The sequence below is a fragment of the Erythranthe guttata genome, chromosome 4, assembly GCF_056151865.1.
Source record: "Erythranthe guttata isolate IM_541 chromosome 4, IM_541, whole genome shotgun sequence".
Taxonomy (NCBI): Eukaryota; Viridiplantae; Streptophyta; class Magnoliopsida; order Lamiales; family Phrymaceae; genus Erythranthe; species Erythranthe guttata.
Window position 1 is genome coordinate 17,692,100 of NC_142536.1, and position 16,436 is coordinate 17,708,535.

At 38.6% G+C, this 16,436-nt stretch overlaps 4 protein-coding genes across 4 annotated transcripts; 2 read left to right on the forward strand and 2 right to left on the reverse strand.

The window, feature by feature from the left end:
* Positions 1 to 1,078: 1,078 nt before the first annotated feature.
* On the reverse strand, positions 1,079 to 4,786 carry LOC105950531 (putative late blight resistance protein homolog R1B-17). Its single transcript, XM_012973897.2, has 2 exons — positions 4,322 to 4,786; positions 1,079 to 3,340 (listed from the first exon to the last, which is right to left on the reverse strand). Exons 1-2 carry the CDS (start codon positions 4,745 to 4,747, stop codon positions 1,109 to 1,111), a joined length of 2,658 nt encoding a protein of 885 aa, XP_012829351.2. The 5' UTR covers positions 4,748 to 4,786; the 3' UTR covers positions 1,079 to 1,108.
* Positions 4,787 to 5,832: 1,046 nt separating this feature from the next.
* Positions 5,833 to 8,497, forward strand: LOC105950415 (putative late blight resistance protein homolog R1A-4). The gene is given in 4 exon segments (XM_088817097.1): positions 5,833 to 6,965; positions 6,968 to 7,076; positions 7,079 to 8,239; positions 8,242 to 8,497. Coding segments are annotated over 4 exon segments (2,508 nt in total). The 5' UTR covers positions 5,833 to 5,873; the 3' UTR covers positions 8,388 to 8,497.
* A 26-nt stretch (positions 8,498 to 8,523) lies between these two features.
* On the reverse strand, positions 8,524 to 10,585 carry LOC105950522 (protein-L-isoaspartate O-methyltransferase 1). The gene is made up of 4 exons (XM_012973887.2): positions 10,275 to 10,585; positions 9,442 to 9,712; positions 9,157 to 9,321; positions 8,524 to 8,971 (listed from the first exon to the last, which is right to left on the reverse strand). Exons 1-4 carry the CDS (start codon positions 10,509 to 10,511, stop codon positions 8,721 to 8,723), a joined length of 924 nt encoding a protein of 307 aa, XP_012829341.2. The 5' UTR covers positions 10,512 to 10,585; the 3' UTR covers positions 8,524 to 8,720.
* A 1,702-nt stretch (positions 10,586 to 12,287) lies between these two features.
* SEOR1 (sieve element occlusion amino-terminus protein) lies at positions 12,288 to 15,802 on the forward strand. The gene is made up of 7 exons (XM_012973868.2): positions 12,288 to 12,551; positions 12,676 to 12,780; positions 13,185 to 13,645; positions 13,740 to 13,849; positions 13,941 to 14,089; positions 14,194 to 14,676; positions 14,938 to 15,802. Exons 1-7 carry the CDS (start codon positions 12,336 to 12,338, stop codon positions 15,583 to 15,585), a joined length of 2,172 nt encoding a protein of 723 aa, XP_012829322.2. The 5' UTR covers positions 12,288 to 12,335; the 3' UTR covers positions 15,586 to 15,802.
* The last annotated feature ends 634 nt before the right edge of the window (positions 15,803 to 16,436 follow it).

Sequence of the window (16,436 nt, forward strand, 5' to 3'; positions counted from 1 at the left end):
TTTTAGTTGATCTTCTTTGGTAAACTTGCCATTGAAAACAACTATTTTTTGTGGTTGTTTTAGAGTTTTCTTAAAGTTGATTCGGAGAAAAAACGAGAAAAAAAATAGTTGTTTTCGGTAAAATATAGTTGATTATGAACAAAATAGTCAAAAAGAAAAACAAAATTTTAGTTGTTTAAGAAATATTGTAGTTGTTTTCGAAAATTTTATAGTTATTTTCGAAAATATTATAATTGATTTGCAAACCCAACAACATGAAAAAAAAAAAAAAAAAAAAAAAAAAAAAAAAAAAAAGATTAATTTTTTTTGAAGTAAATAATATTTTTTAAATAAAAATATTTTTTTTTAAATAAATAAAAAAATAAACGAAAATTATAATTAAAAAAATTAAGAAGTCATTAAATCAGTGATAGTGAATAGTAGGAGGTAAAATTGGAATAAGAGAAAAACTGGACCTATCACTAATAAGGAAAAAGGGGCTGGATCCATCCTTATTAAAACAATGTTATAGGGGAGTTTCGCTAATTGTCCCATATAACTAATAACTATATGCATTAGCATAGCCAGGATTTGAAGTTATGCGGGTAGAATGTATTAAAGAATTCTGAGGGGGAATCGGTATGCAAAAAATTTACATTTTTATATTAATAAAGATTTGAGATATGTTGAGGGCAATGATCTCGACCCTATAATTAGGGTTGTGACTGGGTTGGGATGGGTTGGGTTGGGTCGGTCACCAGCCTAAAAATCGACCCATCCGACAGACCAATTTTGTTCAAATTTGAAAACCGTTGTCGACCCAACATTTGTGAGTCGGTTGATGGTTGGCAACCGAATATAATTTGGTTCTGATCTTAATCGCAAACATTTTGAAGTTCCTCGTCCAGTTAGCATTTATTGCTGTCCAGTTAGCATTTATTGCAAGGCGCCAGTAGGAGGACAGACGAAGCTGGCTCCGTAGGTGCATTAGATATGAGACGACAATACGTATTCATTCACCTGCTGCATCAATGGATGAATGACATAGGAATAGTTAGTTGTTGTACAGTTATACTATGTGAACTAAAAAAAAAAAAAACATGTAAATTACGGTACCTGATCTGATAGTTTACGACTCGCATCCAGAACCAACATATAGCTGGAATCGTGCCCCCCATCTTACATTTTGTTCTTCTTGATCCCTTTCCTTTTGTATCTGAATATTCCTCGCAGAATCAGTAGCTGATCTCCGAAGAAAGTCTATGTCCAATTTCTGGAGGTTTTTCGCCACCTCCATCGGAATTTCTATCAGTTTTCCACAGTTCTTAATCGAGAGACACGCAAGACTAGGAAAATGGTCATCCGATACCTCCCAAATAACTAAATCGGCATCTTCAACGAGCAAGAATTGGAGACTAGGAAAGCCACCGCCGACAGCTGTCCAGACCATTCCCGTGAAGGCATTGTCTTTTAGCTTCAAGACCTCCAACTTTGGAATCATTGCCAGCGTGGTAGACATGTAGCTCCAATCGAGGGACGTTTTCATCAATGTCAGCCTCTTCAGATTTGGCGGGAAACGGTTGTGTTGAGGGAGACGAATCATTGGCTTATAATCTTTATCGTTTGCTGCTTCGTAGTGCACATCATGCACCAGCTTCAACTTCTCGAGGAGACGCAAATTCTCCAAGAACTTGTTATCGTTATCGAGAAGAGTTTCGTTTAAGTTCCCGCAAATCCCTAACTCCCTTATGTTGCGCGCCCTCTTGGACACGCTTTCGGTGCAAGATTCGGGCGATAATGTACTCAGTGTCTGAAGGTTTTCACCGGCATCACCTTCCCATTTTTGGTCGAGAACAATGGCTGCTTTTGTCTTGAGATGCCTCAACCATACCATCCTCCATATGTTTGCTTTCATTGCGATTGTACGCAATTTTGTTTCGACCACAAGAGTTTGTAGGTTAAATAGCTGAGACATTGGTTCCGGAAGGATCTTTAGGTCATCAACACGCAGAGTGACGTACTTCAGATGAATCAGTTTGACGAGCCTTGTTGGAAATAGACTGAATTTGATTGATTTTGAATCCAAAACCCTGAGCAGGCCGAAGGCATCGGGGATAGCCGTTATGTATTTCGTTTCCAGGTCGATGGATCTATCCCTGAAACATAGAAAGGAGCGGACACTTTTGCCCTTGGGTTTTTCAGACAGGAAATCGGGGAGATCATCCGAATGGAAACAAACACGGCGATAATTTTGTATTGGCTGCTCAGAAAGTCCTTCATTGGACGACTTTTTTACCTCGTGAAATAAATTCAGCTCCGCAGCTTTAGAAATGCAGAATGCGCGTACCTGATCGTGGACACGGAATGTTTTGTTTTCGCCCATGGGATTTGTTCTGCCAACCATCAATAAGTTCATGCTGACAAGACCGTTCAAATAATCGTGCGCAGTTTGCTCCAAGGTTTGCGATTCCTTTTGTTGTACGAATCCTTCAGCAATCCACAAACGGGTCAATGTCCAAGCAGGGATCTCGTGATCTTCCGGAAACACCCCTGTATAGAGAAAACACTCTCTCAACTCATCAGGCAACGTATCGTAACTCATTGCTAAAATATCGACGCGCATATCCTCGCGTCTACTTAGAAAATACGTCATATCTCTAGACACATTAATCCAGTCTTCTCTTATCATCCACATTAATCGTTGCTTTGTGTACTGGGCCGCAAGAATTCCTCCTATTACAACTATCGTATGCGGCTTTCCGTCACAAGCGACGGCTATATCTTGCCCGACTGCTTCCAACTCTTCAGGACATCCTTCGACATCCTGAAATACCTCCATTTTGAGGAGTTCCCAACTTTCATCTTTCGTGAGGAATCGCAACATGTAGGGTCCTCTTACCGGACTAGCTGCCGCGCCGACTTCTCTATTACGACTGGTTATGACGACTTTACCCATCCCATTGCTCATTGGCAATACATTCTTGATAGCATTCCAGTTTTCGACTGTCCACACGTCATCGAAAACTATCAAGAACATTTCTTCCTCGAGGAATGCTATAACTTCCTCTTCGAGTTCTTGCTCACTCACCTCCGATAAGTCTTCGCTGCTGAACTCTTTCAGAATGCCGAGGAGCAACTCCTTTTTGTTGAAATTTTGAGAAACGTTGACCCATATACGAATGTGGAACTCGGATTGGATTATGTCACTCTCGTAAACTTTCGATGCCAATGTTGTCTTACCCAGGCCAGGCATACCAATGATGGATATCACATCGAGCTCCTCTCTTTGTTCCATGATATAACCAGCTATGGTCTTTTCGACTTCTCCCAAACCTACGACGACATTGTCTCGTCTGATTGTCTGATGTGTACAAAAGTCACAAATTAGTATATCTTAGTCTATAAAGCCTAATGCTCTTTCAGAATACTGTATATGTATATATACTACTCAAGTCATTTTCTTGTAACAAGTTTTGCTCAAATTATTAGATGAAACAAACCACTAGTAGTTAGTAAACATTTGACCTCATCAAGTATTTATAAATTAGATAACTTTAATATTGTGATAGTTATTAGACATATTAATATTATATGATACATTTCACTAACAGCTTAAGCTTTTGGTTGAGATAGTCATTCAACAAACATTAAGTGAAATAACTTCTCACTAAAAACACATACACATGGGTGTGTGTGATTATGTGCAGATCAACGGTTAATAATCACCCGGTGTATTTCACCCTGTCTGCATCAAATAAACCCCTTATACTATGATAATTTATCAAATTATCAACCACCCTATCCATCAACTTCTATTATTTGTTCTTTTGTGAGTTTTTATTTATTTATTTATTTTGCCCTAAATGTGAATATTAACAATAGGAAACACAGTTTTGTTTTGATATCAAAGGGTCAAACTAAAATTATCGTTGTAAACATATTTATACATTTAAATAAAAGAATATCAATTTTCATTGCAAATTTTAGAAATTATAATGAAAGAGATATATATATATATATATATATATATATATATATATATATATATATATATATATATATATATATATATATATATATATATATATATATATATATATATATATATAATCGAATCAAAAGCAAAATTAATAAATTTGAAGTCCAAATTCAAAATGAAATTTCTTATATTTTTCCCCCTTTCTATTGACTAATAAAATTTTACTTTAAAATGATTGAAATTTTATGAAAATGCTAAATTTATTTTAAGCTTCCAATTTTCACCCATAAATATAGTCAAAAAAAAAATCTATTATTATAATTGACATTAACGAGGAAGATGATGAATGAGTATGTATTTTACCTGTCTCAGGATTGCCGGCGGTTCTTCATCGTCTGAGCCAGCTTCGTCTCCGATTTGCATCTGAGCAAATTCCACCTCGGCGGCCTTTTCGATCATTGGTTTCACCTTATTTTGTATGAGTAACATGATCTCTTTTGCCAGGTCGAAATTACCTGGAGCCAGCCTTCTTTGCTCCTCCTTCTCCGCAGCGGCAGCGGCCAAACACGTGTCAAGGGTGTCCTCCACTTCATGAACAACGTCTCTCGTCTGCATCTCCATGTGTTTGAAGACTTTCTGCTTCTTCGATTTGTTTGCCGCCACCTTCAACGATTCGAGTTCGCTCTTGAGCGATTGAAGCTCATTTTCAGCGCCGCCGATCAGATCGCCGTAGTATTTCAGCACCACCGTCACCTTTTCCAGAAGGAACGTCACTGCAGCATCCGCCATCTGAGTAGTTTAATTTCTCCCCACAGAGATCTGAGAGAGAGAGAGTATGTAAATTAAAAATTTTATAAGTAGAAGATTGTGTCCGAACCTAGGAAGGCTTGTCTAGCTAGTACCATTTGATGCATATTAAAATGGAGTCGGGATGAGCAGGTGTGAAACTTATAAGCAACTTGCGACTTGTTAATAATGCAAATATGAAATATGAACTTAAAGTAAAGTCCTTGCATTGAAAATGAAGGCAAATATTGAAAACCAGAGTCTCCTAACTAAGGTCTCTTTTGAGAGTTTAATTAATTGTTGATTAAGCTCCATTTTCGAGAATTTAATCGTGCATGGGAGACTACGTAATTAACAATTGAGTTATTGAACAGGAGTTGAATTGACGACCGAGGTCCACAAGATTTGCATGTCGCAGTACGAGCTTTTGACGAGTGGGTTTTATAGTATACACATAAAGAAGAATAATTAATATAACATAATGTTACTAGTGAGGGATTTTTGTTTCAAAAATTGTCCCGAAAAAAAAATAATAATAATAATAAATTGACAAATGCGTGTTTTTCTTTTGAAGAACAAAAAATGCAAGTGTTTTAAAAAAGTAAGAAGGGTGTCATAAAGACAACGTTACAATTTTGTAGGCTTTCACAATGACTATAAAATAAATATGATTCGTTTTCAGAGAGCGTACTTACAAAATGACTCTATCATGATTATATTAAAATTTTCACATAGAGACATGCCAATGCAGAGTATAATAAATGCAAATTCAACAAATTTTTATTAATGCTCAATCCCACCAGCTACCAAGTTTGAACAAATCAATAGTCTTAATTCATGGGCGTATTAAACTATTCTTACTTGTGATAAAATATTCACATATGCATATGCTATTTGTTTTGCAGCGGTGGCTTCTAAAACCATAGCTGCAATAATTAGTCATTGTTAAGTAACAACTTTTTGTACATTTTCTACGAAATGCAATACTAGCTTGTATACCACCTTCTGTACCAACACACACACACACAGAGATTTAAATATTTACGATTAATTTTATCGAGAGAGAGAGAGAGAGATAGATGGCTTACGCTGCTGTGCTTTCACTAAGCAGACAATAGAGAGCTCAGAAATGAAACTTATCTCTGAGGAGGATCTTTGTTACTTGGGGTCGTTCATCAAAACAATGAGGTCCTTGCCAAGCAGCAACAGAGCAGTCGATTCCAAAACGCAAATCAAAGATGCTGTACACAGATTTGAAGATCTGATCAACCGCCACGTATCGGACCGGTTTCTTTCCGGATCTGAAATCTCTAAAGATGATCAGAGCTTCAAACTGGTTCCCTCCCAACAACTACAAACAGTCAAACAAGAAATCAGTTCATTTACTAGAACATTGAAGGCCGAGGAACACTATAGCAGAGAAGAAGACAAACAACAACAACAACAACAACAGCAGAAACAGAGCTATTTTTTTGCATGGCAAATCCATCGGAGAGAAAAGATGGTGGGATTGGATAGTGAGCTGAAGGAGCTACAAGATTGGCTTTTTTCAGGAGATCCCAAACGTGACGTGATGTCGGTTGTCGGTATGGCTGGCATCGGTAAGACTACTTTTGTCGAACAAGTTTATTACAACAGTCAACTTGTTGAAAACCACTTCAAGCATCGTTTGTTTCTCCCAATCGGCCCACACTGTCAGTTGAAAGATACTCTGCTGCTTGCTCTGGATCAACCAAGTGTCCACGAAAACCTCAATAAAAATCCATTATCCAACCACGTATACAAGTCTCTGTTAGGTACCAAGTATTTGGTTGTGTTGGATGATGTATGGAACACTCGTGTATGGGACCAGTTAAGGCATGTCTTTCCCGATAACAGAAACGGGAGCCGCATCATCTTGACAACTCAGCTGCTAAGCTTAACTCGTCCGATTGGTGGAAAAACTATCCAAATACCCTTGCTGGATGAGGATCAAAGTTGGAAACTTCTTCGTGAGATTGTATTCACTCGCGGAGAATCTTGCTCGAAGGAACTCGAGAAAATTGGGAGGACGATTGCCAAGAAATGCGAAGGGCTCCCTCTAGCGATTATTGAGGTCGGAAAGCTCCTGAGCAAGATTGACAAAACGGTCGAGAAGTGGAAGACGGTGGCCGAAAACGAAGATCCACTCACCATCACAATAGACGATGACACGCCCCTCTCAAAGGCACTGCTTTTGAGCTACATATGTTGCCTCAGTATCTAAAGGTGTGCTTTCTATACATGGGAGTGTTTCCGAAAAGCTACGAGATTCCTCGCTCGAAGCTCATCGATTTATGGGCTTCCGAGGGTTTCTTGATCCGCAAAACAAAGGTAAAAAAAGAAGCTTGGAAGAAACGGGGGATGAGTGCTTGAACGAACTCATCTCCCGAAGCGTAGTTCTAAATACGAAGCTGAGCTCTGTAGATACGAAGAGAACTAAGACATGCAGACTCCATTTCACCTTTCGGAATATTTGCGTTAGTGAAGCTCAGAGCGAAAAGTTCTTCCCCATTATTAAAAAGTACGACGGAAGTAGATTCCCAGAGGATGTAATAGAAAACCAGCAGCGGCTTTGCTTCCAAAACAACGTTGTACTCGGCATCAAACAAGTGCGTACCTGGATGGAGGAATCTTTACCAGGTGCACGCTCGCTTCTCTGTTTCGGCCCAAAGCAGCAATATCCAGTAGATCTGTACTTGGGCTTTAAATTGCTAAAGGTGCTAGATGCACTCGCAATTCGTTTCTACGAATTCCAACATCGAGTGCTGAAACTGGTTCACCTGAGGTACCTCGCGATAACATACGATGGAGATGAACTCCCATCTTCAATATCGTGCCTTTGGAAACTCGAAGTCTTGATCGTCCATCGCCATCACAACATCAAGTCGTCGAATCTTCCTCCCGTTTATCTGCCTATCGAGATCTGGAAGTTGCATAAACTGAAGCACCTCGATTGTGTGGGATTCGACCTTCTGGAACCTTCTCCTGCAGATGATTCTCTTATCCTAGAGAAGCTTCTAACACTTTCGGGGGTGAGCGCCTACAGCTGCACACAAGGGGTTCTTGCGAGAACACCCCGCCTCGAAAAATTAGGGATCCGTGTCGCGGCATCACAGGAAGAAGCCTTCAAAGCATTGAGTTTCTTCGGCGGTGATTATTTCGCCTCTCATGAAGAATTCGAGTCGTTCAAATGCCTTGTTGTGGATCCTAGCCCTAGATGTAGAGCTGTTTGTTCCATGGTGAATTTCCCTAAGAACATTAAGAAGATAACTCTGAGTGGATGTGGATTTCCATGGGAGAATATGAAAGCAGTCGCAGATTTGCCGAATCTTCTAGTGTTGAAACTGCGATGGAGTGCCTTCTGCGGGGCCAAGTGGGAGACGACGACGTGTGGTGAGGAAATTGGATTTCCGAAGCTGAAGTTGTTGCTGATGGAAGACTTGGATATACAGAAATGGGAAGCAGGCAACAAGCACTTGAAATGATACAAGTGGATGATTGCAATCCAGCGGTTGTGACTTCGGCTCGGGGAATACAAGACGAGAAAGCGTCGTGGGGAAACGATAAGTTTCGAGTTCAGATCCATTCTTCGTGGGATAATGAGAAGCCAACTCGTGAGTAGGCAATCATTCATATGCAAATCAACTGTTGTTTTAGGCAGGCATCATTCGGTTTGATGTCTAAGAAATGTCCAGTCTTCGTTCTAATATATTTCATTTTCCTTTCAAGTTAGCACAATCATAAATAGTTCAAATGCATAGGAAAAACAAACCACGTGTTTTATTATTATTTACCTTTAGAAGCACGGAAAAGAGTTAGAAATTGATTTTACAAAATATACATAGCCATAACTACCAAACCAGTTTCCAGCACTTTCTGTACAAAGTCGAAGAAGTACGAAAGGGTAATTACATACAGAGCAAACATTTATCTACCTGCAGCGAATACTTACTACCTAGTAACCTCGTATCTGAGAGTCACGGCTTGTCAGAGGAACATAACGAACAGAAGTCTCGCTTCGGACACTGAGTGTACCGTCCGTATTCTTGTCCACAACTTGTAGGTCCTGGAAGACATTTCCCACTGGAATTACCAATCTGCCACCAGGCTTCAGTTGCTCGATAAGTGCCGGAGGAATTTCTGGTGCTGCAGCTCCAACATGTATGGCATCATAAGGTGCAAACTCGGGCCACCCCTGCCTGCCATCTGTCATCACGTAATCACTTCATTAAACAACTAACTTTCTAAATACGGAACAGACTCTAAACTAACGTCGCCTTGCGTAATTTACGGTAAAATAGAAGTCAATAAAAACTAATATATCTCCTCGATTATAATTTGTCGATTTTTTTCTTTTTTCCGAAGGCGGATTCTCAGAAACAAAGACGTACCACCAACATGTACGGAAAAGGATCCGTCTCCAAAAAGTGGGGCCGCTGCGCTCTTTTTGATATTCTTGATCGAAGTTTCGACCAGCTCGGAAATATGTTCTACACCAACAGCATGGCCTTGTGATCCAACCATAACAGCAAAGCATGCAGTCAAATACCCAGTCCCTACAAGAATAACCGAATCCAAAATTAAATTCGGAAACCATATATTCAATTCGGAAACCATATATTTCAACTCCACCAAGATAAACGATGATTTAACTCCACAAAGGTAAAATATGTTACCTGAACCGATATCCAAGGCACGCATGCCGGGCTTCAAATGGTTCTCCAGCAACTCGAGGCACATGGCATGCATGTGAGGTGCAGAAATAGTGGCGTTGAAGCCTATCTGCATGGGACTATCGACGTACGGTTGTGTACCTTCGGGCACAAACAAAGCCCGATCTATGGTTTGCATTACTTCCGCTACTTTATGTGACCTCATAACTCCATAGCTCTTCAAATGCTCCACCATTTCTTTGTTCTTACTTATACTACTTCCGCTCCAGAATCGCTGTTGAAAAAACATAAAACAAGATCGAGATAAGATATAAGCATACACGACCATGAAACAGCAATATAAGTTAGCTAGTACAATGGTTTTTTTCATAAGAAACTCGAACGGTTCGGTCAATGACAATTTGAAATAGACGACCCCTTTTATTTATCCCTTTTCTAACATCCCCTACCCCTCTTATGCCGTTCATGCTTATTTGGAAATGCTAGACTGCCAAGAATTTTGATCTTTTATTGCTTGGGTAAATTACGGTCACCCCCAAAGGTAAGGTCAAATTACGAAAAAAAAAAAAAACGTAAAGGCCACAGCAGAAAATCCCAACTGACCTAGTGTGAACCCTACCCAATTAGGGCACTAAAATTCAACCATTCAAACAACCATAATGCCACTATGTAACGAAATTAGATGAATAAACCTTATAATTTGCTAGAATTAACAGACTTAGAGAAGCCATACCTCAAAATTCTAACTCCCAATTTTCCCAATTAGAATTAAATACCCTCATAACATAAAAGAAATATACATAGTTAAGGAGGGAAAATTGCCTCGGCTAGTTTACCTCCATACTGGAGAAGAGAGAGTTCCCCGTTGATGGATGGGGATCAGGAAGGCGGCAGCAACGAGAGGAGAAGGTAGCAGCGGCGGCGGCGGCCAGATGCTGCGGCGGAGGGATGATGCAAAGGCGGTGGTGATTAAAGGGTGGAGGAGTGAGGTTTAGAAAGGATAATCTCAGAGGCGTACGATAGCGGCAGCAGCCTGCTATAACTGACAGTGATGACGTGGAACGCATTTTCATATTCCTCGTCAGTTTCTCTCATTCTCTCCACCTTCATCACAAACCACCCCCCCCCCCCCCCCCCCCCCCCCCCCCCCCCCCCACACACACCCTGGCCTGATGAAATTATTGGGTTTGGGGCATTTTTGGAAATTAATCCAATTGTTGAAATTTATGATAGTTGGACTTTTGCTCATGGCCCAATTTGGCTATATGATTTGGCCCATTGACAATTCGCAAAGCATCGAACCAATAACTCGATTCAACACTCGATCGGAAAGAAATCGAACAGATCGAATCAAAATTAGCATTTCCGGAGGGGAGAAAAAAATCCATATTTAGTGGTAACTAGTGAGTGAAAAACTAATTCTAAATCCATTAAAAGAAATGGGAAAATCGGTAACCAAAATTAGAAATTGGAACCGAAATGTTTTGTTCTGAAATCGACGATTTTGTAAATTATAAATGTAATCTCTAAAATTATTTCAAAAAATAAAATTGGAAAGAAAAAAATAATGTTTGAAAATACCAATTTTTTTTAATAAGAATTGACAAAATTCAAAAATTGTGTTAGAATATTTACCTATGTTTTGATCTAATAAAGATTGGTTATATATTGATTATAAACTATAGCATATAGTTTACCTTGGCAACTTATGAATTTTCATCACCAACAAAAAATAAAAGCAGATTGGAATTAGCTAGGCTAGGCAGCCCTTTTGCTTTTGCTTCAGCTAAGCAAAGAATTGCACTTCTTTTATTTTAAAAAAAAATGCAAAATTGTTTATTAGTACACTAAGTTAAAGAATTGCTGACGTCATAAACAGCATTATAAAGAAAGAAAAAAAATAAAGTTGCTGATGCAAGATTGAGTGACTGCATAGTGACATCACATTTGCAATAATGAGGTGAACTAATCACTTAAAGTTGGTGTCATGGTGCTATATATGTATCGGTTGAGTTTTTGTCAATTGATTCAGGTTTGAATCATTTTGTCTAACGGTTATTAGGTATAGCTTGTCACACATGCATGATTAATTTATTGTGGTTTACATCTTCCGTAACGTTTGCAAACTATTATACGAGAGAGTGTAGGTTTATCCAGTAAACATGTATAGATTGTATTTTTTTTTGGGGGGCTATGGTTATTGTTTAGGGTAATTACAACCACCCTCTGAAGTATGGTTAATTTACGAGAACGCCCATCTTGTTTGGATAATTAAATCTACCCTCTCAACTATGATTTTTTCTTACACTTCCACTCTTATGGTGTCAAATTCAACATAATCATCTAGATTTCGTGAAATGTGCTCTAGTTTGTACTCGTTTTGTATAAAAATACAGTCTTTGATGCACCACAATCTGATATATACAAGCTTAAAAACACATATATATTATAATCATCTTTCTTCAAAATGTGGAGTTTGAATAGGATAAAACGGGTACAAAAGTGATAATAATCCATATAATCTCGAAAATTTCACTAAATTTGAAACTACAAGGGTAGACATATAAAAAAAAATTATAGTTAAGGGGGTAGTTGTAATTATCCAAACATGAGAAAGTTTTTTGTAATTTGACCAGACATCAGGGGTGATTCTAATTTAATTACCCTATTGTTAATTGTTATGGTCTTAAAAGTAGTATCCAACATAGTGTAAATAAATATATTCCTTATCCAATTGAAAATGGCTTTAAATTTACACCACCTTCAAGCAAGGAACTTGATCCAACATGCCTTTATTCCCTTCCTACTCACTATATATACATTACTTGCATCCTCTACACCAAAAAAAAGAAACATCATAGAAATCCTAAAAAAAACAAAATAAAAAAATAAAAAAAATGGCAAGTGGTGTTAGTATGCCTGCAGCTCGAAAACAACAGTCGATGATCGGCGGCAACGATCGTAAACCAATGTTGTCCGATGACAATGCACTAACGAAGCAAATCCAGGCAACTCATGATTACGATGGTCGTTTGTTCGACTTAGAATCTATCCTTGTCATCGTTAACGATATCCTTAATCTTGTTTCTCCCGGCATTGATGGCATTCTCAATGTATGTATACTAATTTTATTATTTGCTTTTTACTCGTATATATATGTATATATAGACACCCACACACGCACACACACACTTGCTAATTTTGCAGTTGATTTGAGTTGTTTTGGTTCATTATCAGGGCTCGGGAAAACACACCGTTATACGGGAGGAAATTGCAGCCCTGACGGGTTTCGACGGCATCCATGACACGTTGGCATTTCTGTTGAACAAGGTTTCATGTGAGGTATATGTAGTAGAAATCCTCTTTAGTTACGTCGTACTAGGTTTCGAGTTCTTGTTTTCGTCTTATTCTAGTCCCTTAAAGAAAAAAAAAAAAAAAAGAATCATTAAACTTTTGAAATCGTGGTTATTAATGTGCAAACTGTCAACGAGAACATGACCGTTGATCTACAGCGGTCACGAAATCCCGGTTGTTTAAAAAAAAAAAAAAAAAAAAAGAGTGTGATACACACATAGTTGACTTGTTGACCAGTTTACCAGCCCGTTGACTAGTAGTACGTATCGCCACACACGTACACATACATACATGTGAATGCGAGTATAAGATATATAGTGAACATATATATATATACACACACACGCCCGATGACGTGGCATTCACGTTTTTCCGTATTTTTTTCTTTCAAGTTATCATGCAAGTGTTCGGGTGGAGGAGGGGGAGACGGCCATGCATCGTCAATTGAAATACTCAACTCCCTCTCAAGCTACACTTGGGATGCCAAAGCCGCCATAGCACTAGCATCGTTTTCCGTAAACTACGCCCAATTTTGGCTCGTTGCAAATCGTTTCACCACCGATCCACTTGCCAAATCGGTGGCCCTACTCAAGCAATTACCGGACATCATTAACCTCTCCGACCACGTAATTAAATCAAGATTCGACACAATTAACAACCTCCTTAAGGATTTGTTGGAGCTAACTACGTGCATTTCCGAGTTCAATCGATTGATGCCGTCTAAATATATATCGGACGAAGTTGAACCGATGGCGGTTGCGATCGCGCATTTTCCGGTTGCGGTTTATTGGATTGTGAGAATCTTGGTTGCCTGTGCTTCTCAGGTTACAGAAATTATCGGCCTTAATCGTCAGTAAGTTACGATCGAATAGTTCACTTAATTATTTTTGTTACATCATAGTTAGAAATATTTTTAACTATTTTACGACAATATTTATTTTTTGTAGGGTATTTTCGTCAACGGCAGAAACATGGGAGTTGTCGAGTTTAGGACACAAGGTGTCGAAAATACACGATCACCTCAAGACACAACTCGGTCTTTGCTACCAATACATAGGTAAATTATAAACTTAAAAAAAAAAAACATTGTTAATTTGTCTGATTAAGACATTTTAACAATCTTCTACAAAAAAAACTTTAATTTGCAGACGAGAAGAAAAACATCGACTACTTCCAAACGCTCGTCCGTCTGTTCGAAACGACTCCCCATTTCGATAACCAGAGAATACTCGGGCAATTGATATACTTAAAGGATGATCTACAACCGCTTGTTATCGGCGCCAACAAGAATATAAAAGTATATCTATTTCTATATCTATATCTATATCTATATATATAATATATATAAATTCTTTTTTTTTTCTTGATATATATATTTCATTGATGTGTGAATATATATAGGTTGGTGTTGAAGCTCTAAAAGGAAAGACGGTCTTGTTGCTCGTATCGGATCTCGATATTTCGCAAGACGAGCTTCGCATACTTAGCCATATCTATCAAGAATCGAAAACAAGGCCGGATTTTCACTACGAGATCGTGTGGGTCCCGGTGGTGGAAAAGACGATCAAACGGAACGAAGAGCACGAGCTTAAGTTCGAGCAGCTGCAGGGGAAAATGCCTTGGTACACACTGCACCACCACAGCTTACTAGAACCGGCCGTTGTTAGGTACATCAAGGAATTTTGGCATTTTACGAAAAAGCCGATTCTCGTGTCGTTGGATCCACAGGGCAAAGTGGCTAGCCCAAATGCACTTCACATGGTGTGGATTTGGGGCAATTTAGCATATCCTTTTGCTACGAGAAATGAATCGATTTTGTGGGAGGGTGAGAAATGGAGACTTAAGCTTGTTGTCGATGGTATCGATAAATCGATATTGACTTGGGTAAGTAACTATAATAAACACAACTTTTTTTGTCGATTCAAATTACAGTTAAACCTCTATAAAATTAATACAGTCGAGACTAGAGAAATTCTATTAATTTAGCAAGTTATTAAATTATGGAGTTAATAATTTAGCACGTTTTCACCGAGTCAGGACCGAGATAAACTATTATTTAATCGAGATTATTAATTTATCGAGGTTCTACTGTAAAGTATACTGCATTTAGTACCCCTCTTTATTTATTTATTTTGTTTATCGTAGATTAATGAAGGCAAGGTCATATGTTTGTACGGAGGAGACAAAATCGAATGGATCCGTGATTTCATACGAACGGCTAGAAATGCCGCAAGCTCCGCAGGAATCGGACTAGAGATGGTGTACATAGGCAAAAACGCCACCAAAGAACGAATGAAGAGGCTCAACGAAACGGTGACATCGAACGGCCTTAGCCATTGTTGGACGGACCCCACTTCGATTTGGTACTTTTGGACGAGAATCGAGAGCATGATGCACTCAAAGTACTCTCACAATAAAGGCGCCAAAATCGATGATGATGATGTTGACGACCACATTCGTCGCGAGGTGCTCACTATGCTCACATTTGGCGGCGATGGTGACCGAGGGTGGGCCATGTTTAGCCAAGGGTCGGGAGCGGGGCCCGGTGAGGTGGCGAGGGCTAAAGGCGACGCGATGTTGAGTGGTTTGAAAGATTTCGAGACGTGGGCCCCGGAGGCTACACGGATCGGCTTCGTGGAGGCACTTAACGACTATTTGGCGGGAAATACGAGCGGCGAGCACTGCAACCGGCTTGTGCTTTCGGGGGTCGACGATGTTCCGGAAACGGTGGTGTGTGCCGAGTGTCGTAAGCCGATGGAGAAGTACTTTATGTACCGTTGTTGTGATGACTGAAGTTTGAATCTAGTTTATCTAATTAAGAATATGGTTATATTAAGTTCTTGATTTGGTGAAGAGTAAGTTATGTAGATTTTTATGTGTTAAAGACTTATGTACTTTATTGGGTTTCTATTGTGTGATCTAGGGTACTAAATAGTTACTGTGTGCTGTTTTTTTGTGAGATTGTGGTATTCGTTTTCTTTTTACTTCTTTATTTATTTTGGTTGTAAAATTTAATTTGCATTTTTTTATTGATTAAATTTACTATTTAAAATTGAAATAATACATCACTTGAAGCATCACATTGAACTATATCTCCGAGTCTATTTATTTTTATTTTATTGTGTGACAACTGACAACACACTTGTTTCAAAAAATAAAGACTTGATATTTCTTAGTCAACTTTGAAGTCAACAAAAGGTGTAAAATCTCTCGTGAGCGATGTTGAGATTTGAGTGGATGAGGGGGGACAAGTAATTATTGCGGATGAAGACTTATAAAACCTACACTCTAATTAGAACCAAGGAAATTTGTTACTTCTTCATTTATGCTAGACTTTAAATTCGGTTTTTTTTATTAACAAAGAAATCCGAGTTCTTAATAACAAAAAACACTCACAGTCAATCATATAGGTGCACTGAATGTATACTCTCGTATAACTTGCAAACCATATAAAATATTTAATTTACACTAGACTATATGTGTGACAAGCACATGTGAAATTCTAACCTTTGGGATTTGAGTCAATAAAAAGCTACTAATTGGAGCAACCCCCAATTCACGTTCATATTCTTTTATTAAAAAGTTTAATAAGGTTGTTAGGTCAGATCCCACGAAAATTAAGGGGAAAAAAGTTGCTATGGCAA

Excerpts from the sequence above, each read along its gene's own strand:
- LOC105950522 (XM_012973887.2), bottom strand. The coding sequence starts at position 10,511 with ATGAAAATGCGTTCCACGTCATCACTGTCAGTTATAGCAGGCTGCTGC. Across the intron at positions 9,713-10,274 it reads CTCTCTTCTCCAGTATGGAG|CGATTCTGGAGCGGAAGTAG; the intron begins GTAAACTAGCCG and ends TTTTTTCAACAG. Across the intron at positions 8,972-9,156 it reads CTTTTCCGTACATGTTGGTG|ATGGCAGGCAGGGGTGGCCC; the intron begins GTACGTCTTTGT and ends ACGTGATGACAG.
- SEOR1 (XM_012973868.2), top strand. The coding sequence starts at position 12,336 with ATGGCAAGTGGTGTTAGTATGCCTGCAGCTCGAAAACAACAGTCGATG. Across the intron at positions 12,552-12,675 it reads GCATTGATGGCATTCTCAAT|GGCTCGGGAAAACACACCGT; the intron begins GTATGTATACTA and ends GTTCATTATCAG. Across the intron at positions 13,646-13,739 it reads ATTATCGGCCTTAATCGTCA|GGTATTTTCGTCAACGGCAG; the intron begins GTAAGTTACGAT and ends TATTTTTTGTAG.
- LOC105950531 (XM_012973897.2), bottom strand. The coding sequence starts at position 4,747 with ATGGCGGATGCTGCAGTGACGTTCCTTCTGGAAAAGGTGACGGTGGTG. Across the intron at positions 3,341-4,321 it reads CGCCGGCAATCCTGAGACAG|ACAATCAGACGAGACAATGT; the intron begins GTAAAATACATA and ends TGTACACATCAG.